Source organism: Ornithodoros turicata, chromosome 3 (genome assembly GCF_037126465.1).
Source record: "Ornithodoros turicata isolate Travis chromosome 3, ASM3712646v1, whole genome shotgun sequence".
In the NCBI taxonomy this organism is placed as follows: domain Eukaryota; kingdom Metazoa; phylum Arthropoda; class Arachnida; order Ixodida; family Argasidae; genus Ornithodoros; species Ornithodoros turicata.
This window is the reverse complement of record NC_088203.1, coordinates 96,540,337-96,566,640: the sequence shown is the minus strand read 5'-3', so window position 1 is coordinate 96,566,640 and position 26,304 is coordinate 96,540,337. Positions and strand designations below refer to the sequence as shown.

At 46.2% G+C, this 26,304-nt stretch overlaps 3 protein-coding genes and 1 long non-coding RNA gene across 6 annotated transcripts in view; 3 read left to right on the top strand and 1 right to left on the bottom strand.

Moving 5' to 3' along the window:
- The window catches only part of LOC135388923 (TM2 domain-containing protein 3-like), a 140,594-nt gene that overhangs the window by 8,065 nt on the left and 106,225 nt on the right, over positions 1–26,304 (bottom strand). Inside the window, exon 2 of one of the 3 annotated variants that reach the window (XM_064618805.1) lies at positions 21,466–21,566. The exons of the other annotated variants lie outside the window; for them this stretch is intronic. Within the exon in view, the coding sequence (XP_064474875.1) occupies positions 21,466–21,486 (21 nt within the window). The 5' untranslated portion in view covers positions 21,487–21,566. The remainder of the gene's footprint in view (positions 1–21,465; positions 21,567–26,304) is intronic. 3 annotated transcript variants of the gene reach the window in all.
- LOC135387506 (uncharacterized) lies at positions 381–2,417 on the top strand. The gene is made up of 2 exons (XR_010421156.1): positions 381–1,109; positions 2,241–2,417. It is a non-coding gene; the product is annotated as an uncharacterized LOC135387506 (long non-coding RNA).
- Positions 6,025–7,391, top strand: LOC135387700 (acetylcholinesterase-like). Its single transcript, XM_064616799.1, has 2 exons — positions 6,025–7,222; positions 7,354–7,391. Exons 1-2 carry the CDS (start codon positions 6,025–6,027, stop codon positions 7,389–7,391), a joined length of 1,236 nt encoding a protein of 411 aa, XP_064472869.1.
- On the top strand, positions 16,951–18,651 carry LOC135387699 (acetylcholinesterase-like). The gene is made up of 2 exons (XM_064616798.1): positions 16,951–18,419; positions 18,486–18,651. Exons 1-2 carry the CDS (start codon positions 16,951–16,953, stop codon positions 18,649–18,651), a joined length of 1,635 nt encoding a protein of 544 aa, XP_064472868.1.

The following is a 26,304-nucleotide window of genomic DNA, read 5'->3' as shown; positions in this document are numbered from 1 at the left end:
GGTAGATTATGAATGAACCACAGTTAGAAACACGTCGCAAACAGCTACTGAGAAGCTGTCGACGAGCAGGAGAGTACAGTACATCGATTTCGATACAGTATTGAAATCTGCTGTCCGCGCAAGAACCCAAAGCAGAGGTGTAGTAGAGGGCAAAACACATGCAGTGACTCGAAACAAGTGATGATGATGATGAAGAAGAAAAGGAAAAAGTATCAAAAGTATCACTATATACATATATCACCACATTTTGTAGCATATCTGTACAAACCTTACATGAAACATCACGGCACCATATTATTATTATTATTATTATTATTATTTCCCAATTCCCCTCTGTGGATGACGACCGGCGTCTGAGGTGAGAGAAGAAGATCTAACAATTAAGAACCACCATCGTCATCCCATCGCTTCTAGTCCTTGTAGTAGTCTCATCCCATCATCATCAGGGCGTCACCAAGCTCCAAAACGCAGCTGCTTCTACTCTACTACGATCATCACCACTTGCACCGACCCATTGATCCGTGGCACACAACCAAATGTGTGCCACACCAGGTAGAAGAAGAAGAAGAAGGACCATCATCCTAACCATATTCCATCTAGTCCTGGCCAATCGCCCTTAGTGGCTAACGGCCACCGCTCCGAGGACGAAGAAGAAGAACCATCGCCTACCACCTACCACCACCAGGCACAGGCAACAGAGTGGCGCGGCCACAAATGGGAAGAACCATTGTGAACCGAAGACGCTGACGAAGAAGGCTATTGAATTTCTGATCCCATAGTGGTGGATGGAAGGTCTGCTTTCAGCTCTCGAAGCCATCACTGCGTTCGGTCTCTCTACGGTGGCCACACGACACCGGGAACAGGAAGAGTGCTCACCGTGTCCCGAGCTGCATCGGACATTAGGGGGACTCTGTATCTTTCTGGTTTTCTTAATTTCGCTGCTGATAGCGCTGCTCTGGGGGAAGCGCCGTCGTCAAGTGCTTAGAGAGAAGCTCAAGAAGGAACAATAATGCTCTATTTAATTGTGTTTGTCGTCGTCCTCCTTGCAGCCACCTTCGTGGGCGTCTACCAGAAGACAAGGAAAAGTAAATGGTGGCAGCGTTGCTGTGGTAAGCCCTAAGTCATATCGCCTCCTCTATGCCTAAGTGGACTCGTCTTTGTGTGGAGTTCGTGTAACAAGGAGATCGCGTTACGTCTGGAGACTGTCGTTTCCGGTTTGCCCTTGTAGAGTAGAGTAGTAGAGTACTGAGTTCCGCTGGGAACGCCATCATCAACAGAGAGTTTTAGAATAGCGTACCCATGCGGTTTGAGATCCCAAAGAACTAAAGGGTTTTCACTGCGCCTGTTCAGATCCCAAAGAGTGCCTTGCGCAGTGCGAAAATGGTGACTTCCTATCTCTTTTGGGGCCCCAAAGTGCTTGACTGCCCTGTTTCAAAATTCTCTGTTTCTGGGGGCGAAAAAAGATCACTTTACTATTTAACAGTGTTTTCCAGACTGTGGGTCTCGACCCCCATGTCGCGATAGATTCAGCGGGGGGGGGGGGGGGGGGGGGGCTCGAAAACTTAAAAAATGAACAACGAATGACGGACCGTGTTCTGCTCACTATTCTGCTTCAGAAAAAAAGCTCACGACCCCGTGAGGTCTAAAGAACAAGCTCACTTCATTACTAACAGCTATTCCTGCCATGCATTTATTTTTTCTTGCGAAGGTTTCTATAGCCCGGCTGATTCGCTCTGACTATACTGCCAATCTAAATTTGAGCGTTTCGTGTGTTACTGTTCCTGCAATAAAAGCGACGCGATGCCTGATATTTTTCATAGGCCACAGGGATCAGAGTTTCGAAACCATTGGACTATGAGTTAATATCAATGTGTGTTGTGGCATCCCATACAATGGCAAGGAATAACCGCTAACTACTAAACATCTGGACAACGCGGGGCCATTGCAGGGCCCAAGGCATGAAAGTAGCTTTACTCCGTTGCTCGTTGTCCATTCGCTCCTTAGTAAGAGATGATTACCAGAAAACGTCGAAAAAAAAAAAAAAAAAAGAGACACCTTTCAAACTACGCAATCGCAGGGACTCACGTACAGTTCCGTTTCCTGCGTCGTACGGCTTGCCTGTATGCTACGCGTATTACAATAAGCAGGGTGCGCGTGCAACTGAGACAAATGCCGTGCTTCTGCGCTTGTCCTCTTTGGAAACACGCGTGCTCCTCATTTGCTGTTTTGTGTGTAAACAGGGAATCGGCCAGCGGAGGAAGGTGCTGCGAGCTGAAAACGTGCTTTTGAGGATGGTGGCAAGGCCCTAACTCTTTCGGCATGGACCGATAGCTTGATCCTGTCTTGACGTCACAGAGTTCACGGTGCCCAATATGTATAAGGTTAAGAAATAAACGAAATTTTTTTCATATCAGTTATCGCTGCGTATGGGCACTCACTACGAGGTGACTATGGTTGTTCTGCCTTCAGAAAAATTGCGCCTTCGGAGTTGTGAATTCTCTCACGAGGAGGAAGTTTGTGACATAGACACAAACAACAACATCAACAACTTTATTTTGGTGATGGTGACGGGCTGTTCCATCGCCACAGGAGATACCCTGTATACGCAAAAATAACCGTTCGAAGGTACTTCAGCGTAGGTCACAAAGGGATCAGAACAAGTAATGCGCCAAAAAGTCGAAGAGTTCCCGCGCCTGGACCCTTCTGATTATCAGTCAGGGATGCTACCCTTACACCACACTTGACTACTTTTTGTCCCCTAGACTCTTGGAGGTTCTATGTGTTGTGGTTGCCCCTACACTCTGAAAAAAAAAAGGAGTCGTACCGACTCCTTTACGGGGGTAAAACGTCCTAACTCCGGGGTGCAAAATAACACCCCTTTTGAAGAGTATCTGCAACTCCGGGAACTACGGAGTAAAGTTTACTCCTATGGTTACAGAGTAAAAGTTACTCCCATACAGCTCCCTATTTACTCCAGCATATCGGGTGTAAAAGTAACTCCGTTCATGAGGCTAGCGTAACTCCACTGGGGAGTTCTTGTTATGCTACATAAGGCATAAAAGTTATGCCCTTCACCTGGAGTGCACATTACTCCAGCCGTCTCCTCACCTTGAAGATCATGCAAATAAGTGTTGCAAAACAGTATCTCTAAATAAGAAACATTTATTGTGTCTCTGATACAAATTGGCAAGAACAGAAAAAGGAAGCTTTCAGTGCTTAATATGATCCTATGAAAACAATTGGTAAGATGCCGCAGGTACAAGTACATTCTTGCATTATAAGGTTGCCACACACCCAATGCAACTATCACCTGGCATATACTTCCAACTCCCTACAAACAGGAAACAAAACAGTTATTCGAACTTCGTCTGGCACTATACATTAACATATCAGTGCATAGGAATTTGGCATATCGGCACCCACTTTTCTGCTTTTTCATGAGAAAGCAGGGGGAGACGCGCCTTTTGAAGTGCATCCTGCTGAGGCATGAAATGCAGTGCATGTACTTTCGATTTTTCTTTTTTCTTGGCAGAAGGGTACTTGCCTTATATGAGAAACTGCTGTCATATGCAATTCACAATTTGGAGCTACAAGAATAGCTTGCCTAAAATAGATGTGTGTATACACTTCCCAATATATCTATTGTAAAACACCTGTAATAAGATGAGCACTTACACAAGTGAAAAGGTCAGATGCACCTCCTTCAGCAGATGAGCAAGGGCATGAATTACTCATGCTGGGTAATAATCTGCAACATAAATATAGGTAATGGAGTCCGAGCATAAGTCATCATCATAAGTCAAATACTTCCATAACCAACAATTGCCAAACAAACTATGCTAGGAAAATGAACGGTTTGAATCATGTCTGTGTGTGCAAAAAGTAATTGGTGCTATGTCGGTTACTTACTATCTTGTTCATCAATAATATTCTCATTTATGAGCTGATCATTACTCTAACTAGTTCATGTGCATCCATCCTTTGTGGAGGTGGAGCAGCGCTTTCTTTTCTCTGTCTGCCCAATGTGCCGTGCAAACGACTCGTAAGTCTGAAACAGTAACAACAGCATTCGAACTCAACACTGATGCAGTGGCGGATCCGGGGGGAGGGACGGTTGGGTGATCGCCCCCCCCCCCCGCTCAAAACAGTAGGTTTAGCAGCGGTGTCCCCCACTCCCCTACCCACTTAGGGGCTTCGACAAACAAACCCCCCCCCCCCCCCCCCAACAACAACAAAAGCGACACGGACTGGATCCGCCCCTGCACTGACACCACTTGTCGTCGGCAGGATACACGTGAATGATAATACAGAACAGCGGTAATACCTACCCCATTGGAACTTACCAGTGCAGGGTACCCCCTTACCACAACCTGCACAGTTGGCTTCTCATTCCAGAGCCATGCCGAGCGATGCTAGGTAACTTGCCACCTTCGTAATCTGCAGTGCGTTCCATCAAAGCCAGACTATTCTGCAATGCTGTTAACATTAATTAACAAAGTGTCCTGTCCAAAATACGATTTCACTTATCGTCAATTTGAAGTTCCTGTTCTTCAAAGAAGTTAGACTTCTTAGGATACAAAGGTCCACTTACGAAAAGAAACTCTCTTGAAGAAGCATATAACTGTGAACAGCTACCACATTTTGATAATTCGTGTACGTAACGCAGGACACATGCTTACCTGAAGAACATACAGGACGACACTCAGAAACATGATTTGTAATTGTGGCATTCATTGCACTTCAGCACGCCGACGTTGTTCTTCGAAGATAATCTTATTCAGCTTTGAGAACATCGTTAATAGTTAATTCAGTTTCAAGTTCCCGCATGACAACGGCCAACCGTTAAACGACAGCGCGATGTCAGTGTTGCTAGACTACGCAATGAAAAGAACGAAAACGGTCCAAGAATATGCAGACGCCTCGCGCTCAACTCTTACCACGGAGTAAAGCGCTGGTTGAATGGAGTTATTAGAGCATGAAAACATAGAAACGCAGAAACAGGGAGTTGCAATGGTGTTTGGTGAGAGTTAAACTGCATCAAGGGGTGTAAAATTGCCTAATACTCTCGTTCGACTCCTTTTTTTCTCAGAGTGTAGTTACCCTTTGTACGTACCCTACGCCCCGTGCCCATGCCCATGATCAAAAAACGACTAGGTGGGCCCAAGCAAGCCCAGGACCGCGCTCCTGCTCGGCCTGCTGCAATGCCGATTTCATTTTCTTCTTTTTTTTTTGTTTCTTTACGGTAACCTTATATTATGGGACCTTGGTGTTGCGCACGACTCCGGAGCTCTCACGCATCTCCCAGATGGAAGGGAAAGTGAGCGTTCGCTCAGTACCACCAAGATACATTCTGAAGGTACTGGCATATAGTGATGACGACCTTCTGAGCGTCATGCTGTAGTCCTGCAGGTCTCCTCAGGGCACATAATCTTATCTAGCTGTTCACATTCGTATTTTCCTGCACGCGCCACGTTTCATGTGATTGCCTTTGAGTCATTTATGCGGGCGTTCTAGGCGTTATACGTAGCAGCTTTGAAAAAACAAAAAACAAAAAACAAAAAGAAAATAGAACACTAGGTGCATACCTCTCCTACAGAACACATTTCTACAACGAGCAGTGTACTGAGCCTAGGGCACTGACACACACAAAAACGACCATCTGGCGCTTCCTGGTTATACCAGATGGTCGTCAGAGCTAGACTAACTCAAACACCAGCTTCGTTCACTCACATCGGTGGTCCACACACGTACGACAACCAGTGGAGTAACACGAGCGAAGTTTCCTCAGAGACAACAAAGAGCAGGTCGTCGTGCCTGACCCACAGAGGGTACCACGAGGACAGCGACAGTCAACATTCAGCGGTTGTTCAACATTGGGCAACGAATCTTGTGAGGTAAGGCATCTCGACCGCAAAGCTAGTTGCCGATAGATATTCCTGTCTTACGTTTTCATTTTCTTGGGTGCGGATGTCTCGTCGTTTTCTCAGGCCCATCTTCGGAACCACATGCCGCTTTGGTAATACAATGTCAAGCTTTCTGCAAACTGTATTGAACTTGAAGTGTCTGATCGTTTTGTTCCTTCATTGCGAAGGAACGGCGGCCACGAGCGAAGTAATTATAAGTACCAGTGGCGGGAACATACGTGGTGACGTTGAGGAGGTGCACGGTAGGCCCATAGCACGCTTCCTGGGCGTACCGTACGCGGAGCCACCAATTGGAGCCCTCCGGTTCCGTCCTCCAGAACCATCAGCGCCATGGCAGGGAGTGCTGGATACCAGAAGTTTTCGGGCATCGTGCGCTCAGTATTCCGGCTCTCCCCCTCCAACGCCATGGCTCGAAGACAGAAGAACTTTCAGCGAGGATTGTCTTTTCCTCAACATCTGGGTTCCACAGGACGGAGTTAAGCCAAAGGCAATTCTCATATTCGTGCACGGAGGAGCGTTCCGGCGTGGAACACCTGCCGATGAACTGTACGTTGGGAACGTCCTCGCAGCTGTCGGGGACATCGTCGTTGTTACGGTGGCGTATCGTCTCGGCAGCTTTGGCTTTTTGCATACAGGGAACGACAGTTCGCCCGGGAACTACGGATTGCTTGACCAAGAAATGGCGATGCAATGGATGCGTACGAACGCGGAAGTGTTTGGTGGAGACGCGTGTGCTATGACGCTTTACGGTCAAAGCGTTGGGGCGAAGTCCGTAGGACTGCAGCTGCTTTTGCAACGTAACACAGGCCTCATTCGCCGAGCCATCATGTCCAGTGGAAGTCCGCACTGGTTAGGACCCGTGGTAATAGACGATGGGCGCTTGAAAGCTAGCACTCTAGCGAAAGCTGTCGGTTGTGAAGTTCATGAAAACGACTGGATCGCGACAGTGAACTGTTTGCGCGAAGTTCCAGCTCAGGCTATTATGGAAGCCGAGAATACATCTTTTTACAACGAGAGGTATGTATTTATTCCAACATTTGGGGTCTTCGGCCTACCCTCAAATATTGAAGCAGAGGACCTCATATCAGTCGATGCATTGCTAACGGGCGTCAATGCAGAAGAAGGCAGCAGCTTTATCAATAGCGCGGACCCCAAACGATTCGGTTGCGAGCTCCCCGTAAACTTTACTCGGACCGAAGCAATTGCCTTTGCGTATCGCCACTTCTTTGAGGGATCGCCAGACAGTGTTCGTGCCGTAATCGAAGCTTACTTCCACGGGGACGAAGAAGGTTCCAAAGGTGCCGTAGAGGACCTTATACGTGCCGTCGGGGACATGTTGGTCACATGTGCAACCAAGTTCTTCGCTGAAGTGTATGCCAAGAAGAATGTGCCTGTCTACTTTTACGTGTTCAATCACCGATCAACAAAGAGTCGCTGGCCTCCTTGGATGGGCACAAGTCATTCTGACGAGTTGCAGTATGTCTTTGGCATGCCTTTTCGCTTTCCCGCATTCTACACAGATCTGGATCGCCAGCAGAGCACCCAGTTGATGACTGCGTTCTCAAACTTCGTTAAGACTGGGTACGTATATTACCTTGCACTCCGTTCTGCTGTGCTGAACTTCGCGGGTAAAATACCGCTTGCCAAAGGAGTAGTCGTCGTAATAGTATTCGTCTTAGATCGGAGTCAGCAAGTAACACCAGGGTTCGAGGTAACTCGTTACAAGTAACTCGTTACTGTAACTAAGTTCCTTTTTTTTGGTAACTTGTAACTTAACTCGGTACTTTTGAGGCGCGGTAACTTTCAGAGGAACTCGTTTCTTTTTCAGGTAACTTTGCCAAAGTAACTTAAGTTCCAAGTTACTTTTAATTCGTTCTTCACTCACGTCCACTTATTTTCCTGCTTTCTCTCCTGTTCTTCCGTGGCATTTTATGCCACAGAACGTGATATTCAATCAATGACAGTATAAGTACATGCAGGAAGAACCGCTGCCATTGAAATGAAGCTGAACCATTGTGCGCCCACAGGGAGTAAGATGCAAAGCGTTCGAATTGTTGGACACTCCTCAGTAAGCAACTCAAGGTCTAACTCAGCTACTCACGTGCGCTGCACCTGTGTAGTGCTGTTTTGTGTCCGAAGTAACTTGGAAGTAACCCGTTCTTTTTTTAAGTAACTCCGTAACTGCGAGTTACATTTCAGGCTGAAGAACTTAGTTATTAACTTAGTTAAATTTTTACAACTTAACTCGTAACGAGTTCCTTTTGACGGGTAACTTCTCACTCTATGAGTAATACGGCTCATTGAGGTTCTATCCCTTTATCAACAGAATCCCGGCCGTACCTAATGGATCACCATGGCCGATGTATGTGAAGGATGCACCGTACCACATAGAGCTGCAGGAAGGCAGCACCAGCGTGGGTTCAGCTTTCCACGAGTGCGGTTGCCAGATCGCACGTAAAGCCTACCGCTTGTTGGGCTTCCTGAAGTCATAGCAAATAAATCTCTTTCGAAACAAAATACGCAACATCAATGACTAGAGCGGAACCATTTTTCTATACTCTTAAACCTCAACAACGTCTGTGCTATGAGAAAGAAACGTGTATTGCACTGTGGGCGCTGGATGTCTTCGATTCCAATGAAGTTCTACTTCCAAGAAATAGACGAAACAAGTGACGCGCAACACGAAGCCAGGACTACTTGAGTGTGTCATGTTTTTTTTTTCTTTTTTCCCTTCCCAAAATATTTTTCTTCCCAAACATTACTTGACCATTACCGCTCACTGACAGTGGCCACACGACACGGTACGAAACAACGCGGGGTATATATAGCGCTAACCAGGAGAGTGGAAAAATGTTAAAAATGGTCTTATGTTTACTTTTCGTGACCATTATGCACAAGAGCTGTCTCAGTTTGGAAGCGAACCGGAATTAACCTTTACGTTCTCAGCAAAAGTATTTCACCTATAGCAGGCTACATTTCATTTGTTTTCCAGAAATACGGTACAAAAAATGAGAGGCTCCAAATTATTCGTACTGTACACGCGACGACCAAGCAAGTACGCAGCATCATACCTTGAGGCTCTTCACCTAACATGGACGTGAGTTCGCAGTATATCTCGTTATCTGCCTCGGGAAGCCTTTCTTGGAGTCTTTATAGGCATGCAAAGTCATATAGAAGGCCAGCTATTCAACAACGTTCTGGGTACTTCGTCAATCATCCGGGGTTATTCAACGCATGCCGCAATCAGTTGTAGGAGGACATCGCTGTCCCCACCCCTGCCCGCTGCCCTTTCGTCATCTGTCCACGTTTGTGCTCTGCTCATAGCCACAGTTGCTCCGCGGCGCTAACACAGAATGAAAAAAAAAAATATATATATACGAGTGTTCATTTACCGACGACCGAGGCTTCTTTCTACGGCAAGGTCAGCGGATGTCATCTCTTGGGAGGAAGTGGTTCAGTCGCGTCGAGCTCTGAGTCACGCGGCAGGGTGACCTGCTATTTCGGCGTGTGGGCGACTACTGGATAAGCGATCGCGTTTTTCATTGGCACGGAAAACATTTTCTACGGAGAACAGAAAATGAAATGGTCAACAGTTTGCGGGAGCTGTAATTAACTCAACGAATACTATAAGCAGCCCATATTGGTCCCAGTTTAGAATAGAACAGAATTAGCTAGACAAAAGCAAAAACAAATAATCGGAAATAAACGTGGAATGAGCGGGGGATATGCTTCCAATGATGCTCTACGTTTTGTAAGCAACGACGACAATTATATTTTGACGATGAAGTGGGGAGGTTTTCCACTCTAGGAGTTGAACGCTATACCCCATAGCTAGAGGGTCTAATATGAGTAACTTTATCACTTTAGTTATACTTGATGACACTTATAACAACGTTTTGGCGCATTATAGCCTTCGTCGCTGTTGCGCCATAAATATAAATACTAATAATAAATAAATACTAAGTAAATACGCCATAATAAATACTAATCATCATCACCATCATCTAACATGAGTGATGACGATGTACTTTTTTTTTAAATGAGGAAGACTATACTCGTTAATTACATAACTGTGTGCAAAGTTATCAACGATTCAGCTATATCACACAAAAGGGATGTATACAGTGTGTTCAAAATTAAGCTTTCACTAGCACTTTATAAATAGGCGAACAAAAGAAAACTGGCTGCTATTTTTCTGTTCCTTGAGTAAGAAACAGGTGCTACATAATTACCAGCACCTGTTCCTTACACAAGTAGCGTGAAGTTATCATCCGGTTTCCTGTCATCGCTGTGTTTGCGTAGCGCTCGTGAAAGCTTAATTTTGAACACCCTGTATACTACTCCGCTACTTGTGTTTTCAACTTGAACTACTCCCAGCAAAAAAGTGAAAGTACGCTCTTCAGTTCGCACTGCAGTCCGACTTTGTCGCGACTCACATCGCCATAAACTTCGAAGGCACTTTTCTCACGAAAAAAGAAAGAAGAAAGGAAAAAAGAAAAAAAAAAGACCTCGTACGTACTTTTCTGTGCCAGTGGATCAGCACTGAACACGCCATCATTGAGGTAACGTAACGATATTCTTACTTTATTATTCTGCGCTAGCACAACCATCATGCAACCGCGGCTATGCGCAACAGAAGTGAAGGGACGGAGAGAGATCAGCAGGAAAGGGTGGGAGACAAGGGAGGCTTAGTTTACGTCATAGACCGACTTTAAAGGAAACTGTGTTAATATTGTGCTCAGAAAATCTACCGAAAAACCCAAGGGCAACCTCAGAGAGCGCAGGCGCTGATATTATTTGATCACTTCCCCGTCTTTGGCATGGCACCACTAACCTCCGAATTCACAAATGTCACTTGACTTGAAGCTGCAGCTTGACTTGTGCAAGTCTGCTCAAAGACCTGTCCCCGCTCAAGACGGTTTGTGTGTTTCATGAGCTCTCCCGCTGGCTTCCCAGGTGAAAAAGGTCTGCAATCCCAAGTAGTTTATGAAACCATTTCCACTTGAAACTACTTCGAACTTTGCACTTAAAATTTGGTTTGCAGTAACCAATAATGAAAACGCGACATTTCTAAGCATCAGGACTCATAATATGTGCCACAACTGTCATATGGCACCAACGCTTGTGAAAAGTCCCTGTAAACAAATTCATGATGCACCGCAGCTAATGTAAAGCCAAGCCAAGGCAAGATTCTGAATGTCATGTGGCTTCCCAGCCGAAACTGCTGTACTGGAGAGCTATCCAAGTCGGGTTCAAGGTAAGTAAACACCAAGCGCTGACTTGACGTTTTCACCACACGTGTCAAGTCGAGCTCGCTGCGTAAGCCGAAGAGCTATGGTGTCTGAAGTGCACTGACGCTCTTCCAAGGCAGCTGCAAGTCAAGTCGAGGTCAAGTCACATCTATGAATTCGGGAATAAAAAGCGGATGTCGCACCTGTTCGGCTGGTAATACTATACAGCACGGTTTATCTGTTTGTCTACAGGAGACATATACCGCGCCTGACCCCCTTCTCGTGGTAGATGTTTACGAAGGGTACAATGTAAAACTTCACAAAGCAAACAGCAGCGTGGGTTCCGGGCGTCCACGAATGCGTCTGCAAAACTGCTCGTAACGCCTACGCTTCCGCAGGGTCAAGTCATGACCAATACATTTCAATAACAGTCAGGGGCAGGTGACCAGAACCATCGAGGTAAGATGATGAAACGGTATCAGCGAGAGACCTTCCTGTTCCAGTGGGAGCCCGTATTGCGTGGGGTACCACAGAAACAACGATTGACGCAATAGGGCCAGAATATTAAGAGTAACTGTCGTTATCGTCCCCGGGAACGACTTCGCCACTGTAGGAGTATGTATTTCCCATGCAATAATTTTGCATTAGGAACGAAGAATGTATGGGGCGAAGACCATTCCCATTCTTGTGCTGTTATTTGAAAAGAACAGAATATAATAGAAGTAGAAAAAAAAAATGGAAACGTAGTTCTCACTGGTGTGACTGGGCGATGGTTCCATGACGCTTGATGTGTGAAAGCACTGAGCAATTTAAAAGATTACTTCAGCACGTATTTGAATGTTCTTATATTCCGGAATATGCATTATAGTCAAACGCATTATAAAAACATGCAACCAACGCAATGACAGAACACCTCCACAAACGGAGTATAATTGGCCAGCAACTGCAAGTCTGAAGAGAACACGGTGCCGTTGTCCCTTCTGGGTTGGCCAAACGCCACGACACAGTTAGGATGGCAACAATTGACAGAACCAGCATGGAAAAGGCGAAGTCACACACTAGCAATTACTACCGATGCACCTGACTAAAAAAAACGGCGAAATTGACGCAGTTAACAAAAAACAGCCTTCCGGTTATCGAAACAGTCGTTCCACTTGTCTTCGCTGCGTTACGTGCAACTGAACGCTATGTGCCAAATTTCTCTCGCACGCCTGAAGTCCAAGCCATGCTGGCCATGAAGTACCTGCGTAGTTGACCGCGCCATCACTATAGGTACACTTCGACATCTATACTTCAGTGGAGCTGTGTAGTACTAGCGCTAAACTAGGGGGATTTCAAAAGTGTCACAGGCTCCCTGCATGCACCTCTTGCAGCGCAATTCCAAACTATAGGTTAGGCATAATTCTGAGAGAGGCCAAAGGCAAAGCCGGCCGCCGTATAATTGAGACTCATTATGTGCATCGTTGTCACCCTACGTTCTTACTGGACATACACGGACAATAATCTCAGTTCACCGGTCACTCAACCCCTTTCCTCGGCGGCCTTTCCGAGCGCTGGCATTACAGTGCGGAACACAAGGATCCTGTGTGAGGGGCGAGTTCTATGTGCTTCTGCCAAAACCGACCCGATGCGTCTTCTACGGAAACGCGCAGACAACGTAGAGTTCACGTTCACGAAGAACTCTGCTCGGCGCTCCACTTCTACCACAGACGGTATATTGTAACTAGCTATATTCGGAACTCAGGTCCCAAAGCCTGAAAGCCACCGCCATGCCCTTAGCATTTGTAACCGTGGATGCAGGACTAGCGGGGTAGTCCCTTCTTCATGGAAAGTGTCAGTGGTTATCCCACTACTGAAGCCTGCGGAATCCCGTAGGCTCATTGAATTATTTCGGCCTATATAAGCCTTAGCGGCTGCTTGTGTACAACAGGTAAGCGTCTAGTACTAATACCGATCCTTGAGACAGGACATCTCCCCCCTCAAGCAATGGCGGAGTTTAGAAGTGCTAGTAATACTACGGATTGCATTACGGACTTTGTGTCCGTAGAAGAGCAAAAGTCGTTCGGGCTCTTCACAGTAACAGTCTTTCTGGAAAGGGCATACGACGCTGTCAGATACACACGCCTAACGAATGCACTGCGTCAACGGAATCTACGGGCGTGGGGTTCGCTGCAAATAACGCGGCACACTCCATATAGAAGACCTTTTGATGTGAAAGGGAGAACGGGGTGTTGGTAAATATAGGCGCGCTGTCCATCGAGAGAATGCGCAACGTTCACTTACACGTTTTCTTAGAGGGGCGCCAACATGCGGAAATTTCTCCTCGCGAAATGAAAGGCGGCGTTACCTTGACACCAACACAAAGGAACGAGACGCATTCGTTGCGTCCGGTTCTGGATTTATGCGCGAACGACGAGCCTGGTCTCTCATCATTGGTTTCCTCAAACGGCCTCCCACGATGGTTGGACAGATATCGTTTGAGGGGACCAATAGGACGCCGCTCCGCATTGTCTGGCTTCCTGAAGAGCGGATAAGAGGGAAGGTGCAAACTACCGTTTCGTTCGCGTGTAATCACGAACGGTGTTGGTGTCAAGGTTTGTCAAAGGTATCTTATGTATATCCAGTGTTGTACCCGTTACCGAAACATGGTATCGCGACACCGATACTCGTTACTTAAGCTAAAAGTATCGAAATACCGATATCGATACTTCTTTTTTAAAGTAACGGAGTACCGCTACCGTTCAAAAAAATAAATAAATAAATAAAATAAACGCGATACTTTTGTTTGAAATACGAAAATAAAGGTAGCGATACTACCTTACCTTAGTAAGGTAGTACCGCTTGTAGCGTGTTCGCGGACGCTTCGACACGTTATGCTTGGCTTTTATCGATAGCTGGTTCTTGAAATCGTCTTCTGCCATCCTTGCAGGCCGTGGTCTCTCCGGCTGCTGACAGTGGCCAGTGTGACAATTACGTTAGTGTCAGGCATGCACATATCGTGGAGTTCAATGACCAAGGAATCCTATCGGAAGTTAAGAATGCCACCGTATATGTGAGCGTGACTCAGTGCGACACGGCAGCTTAGCCGTGGACTCCAGAGCGCACGATCAAAGACTTGACCTCTGTTCGTTGACCTCAACTCTTTTGTTGAACACAGCGTGGTTATTTCCCCCAGTTTCAAAGAAAAACAGCTAACATGTGTTTGGTATAATTCCATAATTCCGGTTACGGGCACGTAGGCGTGTCCGCAGGCTTCTTGTCGAGGGCTATAGGCGGACCATTGACAGTGAATAAGAGTGAGAAATATGGTCGGTGAAGAAAGGGTGGGGCACTAAAAAGTATCGGTATCGGTAACGATACAGAGATCGCGTTACCATAAATTTGTAACGGAAATACTTTTCCGATGATGATTTTAAAAAGTATCGCGATACGCACTCCGATACCGAAAAAGTATCGATTACTGTAAGGCGTTACTTGTAACGCGAATTTCCCCATGCATTATCATTAACTTTGTCACAGGGCGACAAGTTTGTTTTGTGGATTTCTGTTGGTTAGTAGTTTCTGGGCGAGTTAATTTAGAAGAACGCACTCTGGTTCGGTGGGCCATGACATCTTCGGGATGCTCAGATTTATGGAGTCCAGATGCTTGGTCAGACACGTGGAGGAACAGTCCCCGTTGAGCAACCCGACACTTCGACGCGACTGTGTTTGCGCCCTCCGGGTTGTTCTTGGTACCCCGCGGCGCGACCAGTGCTGCTGCGTTCGCGTTGTTCGGACCGTGTACATTAACCAGATGCCACGTGTTGCAGTCTAGAATTCTGTATTGCTGCTTTGCTTTGTTGAAGCCAGGGACTTGGGAGTCGTCCTCACACTGATGCATTGACAGAAGAAAATTATTGTTTTTGCGTAAAATGGCAGCTGTGTTTCGTGAGAGAGGCGTGGTGAGCTTTTCTCGGAAAAAGGGGGATGCTCCGTGAATTGACATTTGGGAACCTCGTTTCCCAAGGTAATATAAGGGGTAACTGAGGGAAAGTGGGGCAGTCGTCGCAAGGTGATCACTTAAGTGTCCCAGTGAGAGAGTGATGGGGAAGTTAGAGGAGTGGCGGCAACGTACTGCAGGTGGACGATTACACAAGTTAGAAATGTGTGTGAAAGCTGACTGAGTTCGGCAAGTGTTGTGACGCGTGTGAGTGAATAAGCGACGACTCAAGGGACCCACCGAGAACCACCGTCGGAAGTAGGCAGCGATTGACACCCTCCAAGACATCGCAGAACTGAGCTAAGTGTGACTGTATTTGGTTGGAAGTCTGGCCCTGTGTAATCTCAGTTTTTGCAACATTATTGTAGCATGAGTAAATATGTTGTTGACTGTAGCTCTGTGTACGTGTGCAATCGTTCAGCCACCGACTGCAACCGCTTGACCCACTGAGTCCGAATCATAATTAGTCACGGAGTTCCAGACATTACTCGGTATCGTCACCCGAACACGTGACCAACTTACTTGTTGTTGTTGTTACTTGTAACGGCGATACGTACAACACTGTGTATATCTCACTTCTTCTAGTGTCTTCCCAGGTAACCGTACCTCGCTTGCACACTTGATATCATAGCCCTTCCTATAGTCATAGCCATAGTCCCTTCATTTTGCTGTCTCTTCATTTTTCATACTCCCTTGCATTCCTGATAGGTTTAGTTAGGTAGTGGGGCGCCCTCCGGAAATGTGCGTCCTGGGCCGACTTCTAAGGAAACTGTGCCGACATCTATTTGACAGTGTCTCAAGAAAAACCAGGAAAAACCCCAGACAGCACAGCCGGCACCGGGATTCGAACCCGCGTACCTCCAAGTCTTGACGTGAGATGGCCAGCACGCTATCCATAGAGCCACAGGCGAGCTGGTTGATATCTCTAACATTTGACTGCATTTTTGGATCGCGTCCAGTATCTATGCGGAAGGAGAAGAGGATCAAGGAAGTTTCACATTCACGGCCATTACGTAAAAATTGGGTCGCTTTCTATATATATGGCTACGTAAGAAAAAGTGACTAAGCTGTAACATGTTACAGCTGTTACTTTTGACAGTCACTGACAATGTTTTTCTGCATAAAAACATTGCCAGTGAACTTTTTAAATAGAAAAATTAAGAGACGTAAGAGAACGACTGCGTCGTTCAGAGGTCGTTGTAATGGAATGGATGACACTGGCGTCTGGTCGACGGCGGTCGTGTTGATAAAGTGAATATGTAACGTACTTTCAAAGACGTATGTTCATGTTGTTCTGTCAAGACATATTTTATGTCGCCTCAACGACTACCACAGCGAGCACACAGAGACCCACTAATTTCGTCCCACATGTAATAGAAGTTACAGCAGATCCCCATGCGAAAGTCCTTTTGTTGACCTATCGTGTCACGGGTGGATTATTCAGCAACGAGATTTCAACATGGATTTCAAGCGCCCAGAAAAAGAAGTTAATTACCTTCAAGGTCCCAAGCGTCAACAATTAATCTTGGCAAAAGCGTGGCCCTAGCAGGTACACGGAGGCTATTGATCACCAGGCTGTCACGATGTCCTTTTGAAGTTGCATCAAGGACGCACCGTTGGAACGAACCCGTATGCTGCGATTTCGTACACGACGTCCGCTGATGAGCTTCGGCTAATCCTTGGATGACTCCGGCCATTGTGACCTGTGACAAACGATGTGGTCCCTCGACAGGCGTCGTCAACGAAGCGTCACTGGCTCATTTAAAAGCGATCACCGCGGCGTCGCAGCTCGCTTACTTCTTAAAAAAAGGTTAGGATGGCTTTGGAGGCCATTGCGCTGCTCATCTTCTGTGTGGCCACAGTTCCTGCTACGGATGTAACCATATGGACGAGCGGTGGATGGATACGCGGAGCCATCGAGGTATCAGGTGGTAGACCCGTAGCACGCTTCCTCGGCATCCCGTATGCAAAGCCCCCCATTGGTTCACTCCGATATCGCCCTCCTCAACCCGCTTCACCGTGGCAAGGAGTCCTAGACACGAAAGAGTTTCCTGCGGCATGCGCTCAAGCTAACGGATCATTTCCTCCCGTGCCTTGGCTTGTCGACAAGCGAGTCCTAAGCGAAGACTGCTTGTTCCTTAACGTCTGGGTTCCACAAACAGGACCCAAGGGAAAAGCGATACTCGTGTGGATTCACGGTGGTGGCTTCCGTACCGGAACGTCTTCGGACGAGTTATACGACGGCAAGCTCTTGGCCGCTGTGGGAGACATCGTGGTAATAAGCGTAGCGCATCGCCTAGGAAGTTTGGGTTTCTTGTACACTGGGAAGCATAGCTCCCCGGGTAATTATGCCTTGTTGGACCAGGAGCTAGCAATTCATTGGATACGAGACAATGCGGAAGCACTCGGAGCAGACGGCTCCTCCATAACGTTGTACGGCGAAAGCGCCGGCTCGATCTCTACGGGTCTTCATCTTATGTCAAGGCGTAATGCAGGGCTCGTGCGTCGCGGTATCATGGCGAGTGGCAGTCCTTATTGGCTAGCACCGCCGCAGAACGACGTTGGACGTGCGCTGGCCGCAATACTGGCGAGAGCCGTCGGGTGCGAAGTCGACGAGAACGACTGGACCAGGGTCGTGTCTTGTCTCCGTGCAGCTCCTATTGAAGCCATTCTGAATGCTGAGGAAACAGAATATCCTCATGAACTGGTAACTTTCACTCCTTCCTTCGGAGACTCATACTTACCGGCACGTTTCCAGCCCAGTATTCGTGACGGGAATCTCATCCCCATAGACGCCTTACTAATCGGCGTAAACGCTCACGAAGGCAGTGTGTTCCTTTACGTCAAGGATCCTAAACGTTTCAACGCGAACGAGGGCCCCGTGGGACTCACCCGCTCTGAGGCGTCTGCGTTTGCTGGCCGCCATTACTTCGCGGCCTTGCCAAAAGTTGTGCAAAATGCCATAAGCGCATACTTTCAAGGAAACGTCCAAGGCTCCGAAGGAATCTTGGAATCCTTGATAGATTCGGTTGGAGACTTTCTGCTAACGTGTCCAACCAGATTCTTCGCCGAAGCATACGCGAAGTTAAACTATCCGGTTTACTTCTACCTGTTCGACCACCGATCAACGAAGAGCCACTGGCCACCGTGGATGGGAACAGCGCATTTTGAAGAACTCCAGTACACATTTGGGATGCCATTTCGTTTCCCAGAACGTTACACAGATCTGGACCGCGAGCAGAGCATGCTAGCGATGACTCTCTTCGCGCAGTTCGTAAGGACAGGGTAAGTAGCAGGTAAAACAGGATTATATGAAACACGATCGTCCTTGTGGCGTTTCTGTCTTCACAGGAGGCCAATCTTGCCGGACGGTTCAACATGGCCGACCTACACAAAGGAAGAACCGTATCACGTAAAACTCCACGCAGGCAACACCAGCGTCGGAACTGCTTTCCACGAGCACGGTTGCCGCCTCTTTCGCACGACATATCTCTTATTGGGCTTGATGAAGCCGTAGGAAGCGTAGTCCAGGACAGATGACGCCCTAGGTATCCGACTTTATACATGCTTACTGTTTGCCTATACAAATAAAAGGCGCACTTTCGCCTCTCTTTCAGGCACCTCAGGACATGCCGCATGCTTATTCGGCCACATGGGCCCACGCAGCAGTCGAGTGTTGTCTGGAAATGAAATGCTCTTGGTTACCACGGGTTATTTGGTCGCTCTTCTAATTTATGAGTGGAAGTTGATGTGGAACATTAAAGGTTACTTTGGTACTTCACTCGATGTAGCCTTTCACTGTAATTTTGTCGGCTCGACATTTTGCCCGTATGTGTTCCTTGTTTGTGAATTAAGGGCTAAGTTGAGAACCATTCGTGTTTCATCGTCCGACCAGCTCAGACTAACTCTCCAGATGGTCATGACTCTCTGTTCGATGAAAACGAAATGTCTCCACTTCTCAAACGCATATACGTGTTTACTGACGGATAGTTAAGTTAGCTAATGGCACATGTTTCGGGTATATATGTCTTGTTCGTGTACCTCATACCGAACCGTTAAAACATGCCCCAAACCCTGAGACCATCCATTTAGAGAATCTCTTTTTAGAGGTTTCTTCTTAGGCAGCCACGTTTTAGAGAGTAACGTTCTAGGGAAAATGGCTACGGGTTACGTTTTAGTGAAAGTCGGCTTAGGGAATGTCGTTTTCAGCGAAGTGACCCGAACTTGGCGATGGCTTCGGCTATTTCGTTTTTGTTTCTTTCTTCTGCAGAGGAAAGTGAAGAAAACAGCTAGCGTCCAAAATAGTAATGATATGCAGTAAATCCAACAGTGAAGCCGTCTTTAATATTCACAAGCTTTCATGCTTGTGAGACAAGCTTGTACAAACGTTTTACACCTCAAGAAATGTAGACTACGAATGGAAGCTTGTCAATATTAAAGAAGGCTTCACTGTTGGATATCCTGCATATCATTGCTTTCCTCTGTTGAGAAACCCGAGAACATATAAGTAGAAATTTTCGCGAGGACTTAATTTTCGCGAACTTAAGGTTCCGCGAATTTAAGGTTCCGCGAAATATAGGTAGCGGGGATAAAAAAGTATGGAAACTAGAATTTGCGACGATATGATATCCACAAAGAGAAACCGACATACTTGACGACCTTCATTCTGACAAATTCGTTCTTGTCAAACAGTTCTATAATTGAAACGGCGCCTCAACATCAATAGCTTATTCGCAAACTGTATCACTTGGCATTGCAGATACCTGCTTTCACAAAACCAGCTCGTGTGTCATTGTTACGGGAATGAAGTTCACGGTAAGCCTCTATAAGCATGTCGGCATGTAAAGGCTTCATGATATTGCCGGCAGTGTCAAGAACCCCCGATCCCGCTATTTCCGCTTCCTCATGCAATCGCGAAATTAAGGTCCCGCGAAATATCCCGAAACGTGCTCCCAAACGAATTCGCGATTTATTAAGACCGCGAAATTAACCACTTTCACTATCTGTTTATGACATCCCTAATAGTCTAATGCGAGCCTATGATGAAGCAAGGTTGTTGCTCTGGTACCGTCTCTCAACGACAAGTTGTGTGAAAATTGAAGGTTTCCAAAGATTTTCAAAGCAGGTGGGATTGCGTGTGCAATATAATTTGGAGCACATAAATTTTCCACGTTCGCAGAAATATTCGTTTTTTGCTAGTATTACGTTCTACTATGGTGAACTACCAGCCCATCTTTTTCTTCTATTTTTCTCGCGTGGAAGGGGCCGCCGTCGTTTCACAAAATGTGTTCAGGATATCGTTTGGAAGGTATTCCAGTATTTGTTCGCGGAGGGTTACGGTATGCACAAGCAGTAGCTACACATAGAGGGCGACTCGTTCTCAATATAGACGCACTATTTTTTTTCGCCCGCAACTGTTTTGTATACTCATCTGAGATGTCCACAAGATGAGACCAAGATCAAGCTTCCGCACGAAATCCTTAATTAGAAAAGCGTGCCCCACAAGAGGAACTAAATAAACAAAAAGTAACGTCAGTAAGTCAGATTCTTTTTACTCGCTCTGTCTGAGAGGTTTGACATCACAATATTTCGTCTATTTTTATTAATTAACCGGGCTACTTAGCGAAGAATAATTAAGGCTTCCATCACGAAGCTTAATTTTGGACTCGTATTGAAGGACTCTCAACTGGGTATACAAATACATTAGTACGCGGTAAAGAGTAACGCGTCCATTTTTATAAATATGTATCGATTAAGAGTAATCACCCTGCACCAGTGTTGTATACGTCTAATGCATCTGCTACTTTTTTCAGTAGCGGTGGAGCGATCCCGCTACAAGCTGGTAACGGGAAAAGTATTTCCGCTACGAATATGGGTAGCGGGGGACCCTATCTCCGGTACCGCTACCGCTACACATCACGATACGTAAGGCACGAAGCACAAAGAAAAAAGCGAGATAACGGCGATGCAGAGTTTTTTCTCGTTATTCCTTTACTTGTTACTCAGGCAGACTGCACTGACAACCTTCTTCAATTTTCGCAACTCTCATAAGTTAAGCGCAAAAGAATATTTAGGAATAATTTGCGTTATTCTGCGCACTTTTCAGCCTTTTGGCTTACATTTCCCAAACACGAACAGGTATGTATAATAATATAGTGAATAATATGGACACGAAGGTCGTTTCCGTCACACAATCAATTCCAAAACTAGTGTGAGCGTGTTGATAGCTAGCACGGCTGCTTTTTTTTTTTTTTGCAACTTTATAGTTCGGATCAGATAAGCAAAGTTCGCCCAGATTTTCATAAGGGCCCTAAGAACACCTTAAACGTACCTCACTTCCTTCAATCCTCATAACGCTTCACGAACACGCCTTGACCCGGGAAATTGGCCAGCTTCTGTGGGCGCTCAGGGAGCGGAGCAGGCGCGGCATAGCTGTGGATGGATGGAGGAATAAAGAGTCCCTTTACATGACTGTTGCCAGCACTAATGCATACAACAACAGGGACTTGATTTTGAGACGATGAATGGGGCTAGTGTATACACAAACACAGTACGATACGATGTCCGTCACACTCATGAAAAAAGCTGTACGGATGCCGTTGAGCAATCCCAGCAGTAGGGACTTGCCCTCATTATTATCACTTTGTAGAACGAATTCTGGATCATCAAAGAACACCCGTTGCGCTGTCGGGAGTACATTGTCCGTTACCTACACCGCTATCCGTGTTCAAGGTTTCCTCGATCAAGGTGTGCCTGAAGTTCAAAGCGCGTGTTTCACTAACGCCAACTTGTTTACACGTACCGCGAAGTCATTGAGAGCAAGAAAACGGACGCAAAAATGATCGCGCAAAAAACAACAACGACCTGACAATTATTAGCAAATGAATTGAACAGCATGCCAGGGATCCGACCACGAACAGTTAAACAACTACGAAAGCTTTGAGACAATATGAAGTCCTTGATGAAGAAGGGAAAGGCACTAAATGGGAAGGCTTTCGAAAAACATGTACGGACAGGAAATACGTTCATCTATGTTTCAGTATTACAAGACGTTTTGTCTGCCATATTAAGCTATAGCTCGTACATTCGTTTACAAGTCGCCGTGGTTGAATCGCAGAAGAAGAAGCTGGAAATGGAGTTGCAGAGGAAATAAAAACTGGGTTCAGAATTGAAAGCATCACATCTGCTGTAGTCACTTGCAACGGTGGCGGCAATGACGACCCTCGTCAATCTGTGTAAGGCTGAAGCAGCCGCATCAATTCCTCTACGATGGAAAGAACAGTGTCTTTGCTCAACCGATACCTTTGCTTGAAATCTTCATTGGTGTACCGTTCCGAGGAGTTCTGCTGTTCATACAGTAACTTCCCCGCTGCACTGCTGCAAGAAAGAGGTCGCCGATTCGCGCAGTTAGATGCGCACAGCGAGTAATAAATGCGACTGATTCTGTGAAATCTTCCACGTCCCATCCCTCACGCAGCGAAGTAAGCCTGTCCATGCCCGCCATTTCTGTATAGCATTGTAAGCTTCGCAACCGTCGTACGCGTAACTCGCGCGTATAAAAAGAAATATGAAGCTTCGTTGCCGTCGTAGGGCATCTATGCCCAGGGCCCGCTCTGGCTGAGGGACGCAGTGTCGAGACAACACGTCTTCACACTTCGAGCTTCGAGAACGGACTCCTTAATTTCACACTATGTACAGTAAACGAAATCGGGGCATTGCATTACGTGAGTTACGATATGCTGCGTTAGGCACGTACACAGACCACCCTGCCGGGGAAGCATACCCTGGCCCGTGGTATCCACCTTGCAAGTCATGACCAACGTGTCAATGAAGTCAAACACACGCATATGCCGTGTTTGTGTCTGACGTGTTAGAGTACAGCTCACATTCAGCCATCCTAAATAATGTTTCGCCCTCGAAACACAATAAAACGTCATCGTGCATGCGCTGTACATTGCAACAATATAAAAATGGAAACAACATGGAAACACATCCTGACAGAGGAACATTGGTAAACGGCTTACATAGTATAAACGTTTAGCTTACGGTACATAGCTCAAGCCGTGCCCGCAACGCTATATGAAGAATGCTTCATATAGCGTTGCGGGCACGGCTTGAGCTACATACAATACATTGCTAAATACATTGTTATCAGCTTTCTTACACAATGGTTAATAAGCAATGCAACTCATTGAACAACATATAACACTATAACATTCAAACTCAAACTCAACCCACATGTCGGGTATCATATGTGACTTCAAAAAAATATAAGGACAACTCATAAAAGAATGAACTCTAATGGCCGTGAAACTGTGGTGCATTTCATTCAGTATCAATGCTATCGTCGATGTCACCATCGTCTACTCCATTCGTTTTCCGGGTAGCATGCCATAGCTGTATAGTTGGTTAGCGTGTGCTGTAGTGCGGTAGGTACGTTTTGATGCTTGACGTCAACTGTGTTATGCGATACGTATCACTCGGCAAAACCTCGTCGATCACCCATGGGACCTCGGTATTTCGTCTGAGTTTTCGTAGGCTGCCCAATATGAATTGGGAGTCGGCGGACAACGACGATATCTCCCACGGCGTACTGTGGGGATGCAGTTCTTCGCAAATTATAGCGTCGTATGCTTGTTGTTGCTGCTGCGCTTTGGTTGATTCCCGACCCTGTTGCCGTACTTTCTCCATAGATTGAGAAGCTACCCGTCAAAAAGAACTCGTTAAGAGTTAAGTTACCTTGTGAAAAATGTAACTAAGTTAATAACGAAGTTCTTTAGCGTGAAATGTAACTCGCAGTTACGAAGTTCCTTAAAAAAAAAAGAACGAGTTACTTCCAAGTTACTTCGGACACAAAATAGCACTACACAGGTGCAGCACGCGTGAGCAGTTGAGTCAGACCTTGAGTTGCCTGCGGAGGAGTGCAACACGCTTAGATAGTTTTCGTTTATGTCCTACAATTCGAACGCTTTGCATCTTACTCCCTGTGGGCGCACAATGGTTCAGCTTCATTTCAACGGCACCGGTTCTTACTTCCTGAATAGAATACTGTCATTGATTGAATATCACGTTCTGTGGCATAAAGTGCCGCGAAAGAACCGGAGAGAAAGCAAGCAAATAAGTGGACGTGAGTGAAAAGCGAATTAAAAGTAACTTGGAACTTAGCTTAAGTTACTTTGTTACTTAAGTTACTCTGAAAGTTACCACGGCGCAAAAGTACCGAGTTAAGTTACAAGTTACCGAAAAAAGGAACTTAGTTACAGTAACGAGTTACTTGTAACGAGTTACCTCGAACTCTGACTTTCTCAACGCTTTCTCCCGGTTCTTCGTCGACATCCAGTGGTCACATGGGGTATGCCACGGTATCCACAATTTCAAAATCCACACCGCCAAAATCCCATGCTACGAATCCCAACGGAAATTATCTCAACGCTCGAAATCCCAGATTTCATAATCCTGGTCGTTGAGAGTCCCAGATCACTCTGAAATGCTCCTGCTTTGCATGTTTTCGGTGTGCCTGTGATGCGACTCACGCAGTACACCAAATGCATCCGCCCGTCGCTCCCGCGTTGCAGCAGTATAGCCGTCAGTCCATCTCTACAAGCATCGGTGTGTAGCTTAGTTTCCGCGTTGCGGTCATATAGAGCAAGTATTGGTGAACTCGTCAGCTCTTCCTTGAGCGTTTCAAATGCCTGTCTTCAAATTCTTGTCTTTCTCCAAAAATGAAGGGCGCGTTTTTCTTTGTGAGCTCTGTGGGGGGTGCCGCTTTGAGAGCGTGTTGAGGGATGAATCGTCCAAAGTATAGTTGATTAGTCCAAGGAACCGTCGTACTTCGTGGTCATTTTTCGGCCGTGGACACTGGCGTATAGCTTCTAGTCTTATTTCCACTGTTGTATGCCATTATTCTTCGTTATTCGAAATCCTAAGTAGCTGACCTCCTCCATTAAAAAGTCATATTTCTGCAGCTTTAACGTCAAACATGAGACAACTGATGTTCTGAGGCTGGAACACATATAGAAGGACAAATGCATACAAAGCCTCACATGCATAAGAAATTAATTATGAAAGATGGAAGTCCTAGTGCCTTGTTAATTAGCCTCTGGAATACGCTGGGTGCCCATCTGGCGTAATGAATGCCGTTTTAGGGACGGACTCCTCCTCCATGGGCTCTTGCATGTAGCCGCTTGTCAAATCGAGCGCCCTGCATACTCGCTGCCACTCTGTCGGTCCAACGTCGTCGATAATAATTGGTAACGAAAACCTATCTTTCTTCGTCTGTTGGTTCAGTCGCCTATAGTCCACCACCTTCCTGAATTCGCAATTTTTCTTCTTCACCAGAAGGCAGGGACTGGCATAGGGAGAAGTGGAATCTCTAACAATCGCCGCTGCTCTTAACTCGTCCACTATGCGGCGCAACTGTTCTCTTTCGTCCAGTGCAGTGTATGTCAAAGGGAGTCTGGTCATTAGGAGGAGCCTAAAAAAGAAGCTCGAGCTGTCAATCAAACTTGGGCGCATTTCATTGGTTACCATTTTCCATGGGAGCTGCCATGACACCAAATTTTCTCCAAGATGGAGGATGGTGCTTGTAACGGGGAAGCGGAGATTTCGTGACAAAAAAATTTTCACATACTACTTTAATTTCATAGAGTGAGTATATATCCTCATGTCCGCATCTGCAAAATCAGCTTCAACTTTCGCTCCACCGGCATTATTTACGCGAAAATGGGATGTTTCGTCGCTAACGTTAGGCCTAGCTAAGACCGTGATACCAAGAAAACAGCAAGAAGGACGACCCTTATACGTAGGATTTTCCATTATATAATTGCATTGTATTTATGCATATATCTTTGCTCATTTTTGATTCGATCTACTTACATTACGTGATTTAAAATTTCATACCCGTAGTCGTCTGCTACGAAGAAGCGGTTGTACCGCTCTCCTGGCTAATCCCTTCTGCCAGCAACCATTTCTGCAATTCTGAGCCTTCCCAACATGCCTCTCTCCATGCAGATGGCGTTGATAAAAGTGGGCGCAAAATCCGTCGTTTTGGTCTGTCACCAGTGATATCCGTTTCAATCCGAATCAATCGAGTTTCTCCAAAATGGTAGCACCCAGTAAATAAGGGTGAGGTATAAGTACTGGATGGATGTAATAACAGACAACTGTATTT

What these genes read in the sequence shown, in the direction of transcription:
- LOC135387700 (XM_064616799.1), top strand. Translation starts at nt 6,025, where the DNA reads ATGTCAAGCTTTCTGCAAACTGTATTGAACTTGAAGTGTCTGATCGTT. An exon ending in GGACGAAGAAGGTTCCAAAG is followed by an intron (nt 7,223 to 7,353) that starts GTGCCGTAGAGG and finishes CGATCAACAAAG; the next exon opens with AGTCGCTGGCCTCCTTGGAT.
- LOC135387699 (XM_064616798.1), top strand. Translation starts at nt 16,951, where the DNA reads ATGGCTTTGGAGGCCATTGCGCTGCTCATCTTCTGTGTGGCCACAGTT. An exon ending in GCGCAGTTCGTAAGGACAGG is followed by an intron (nt 18,420 to 18,485) that starts GTAAGTAGCAGG and finishes CTGTCTTCACAG; the next exon opens with GAGGCCAATCTTGCCGGACG.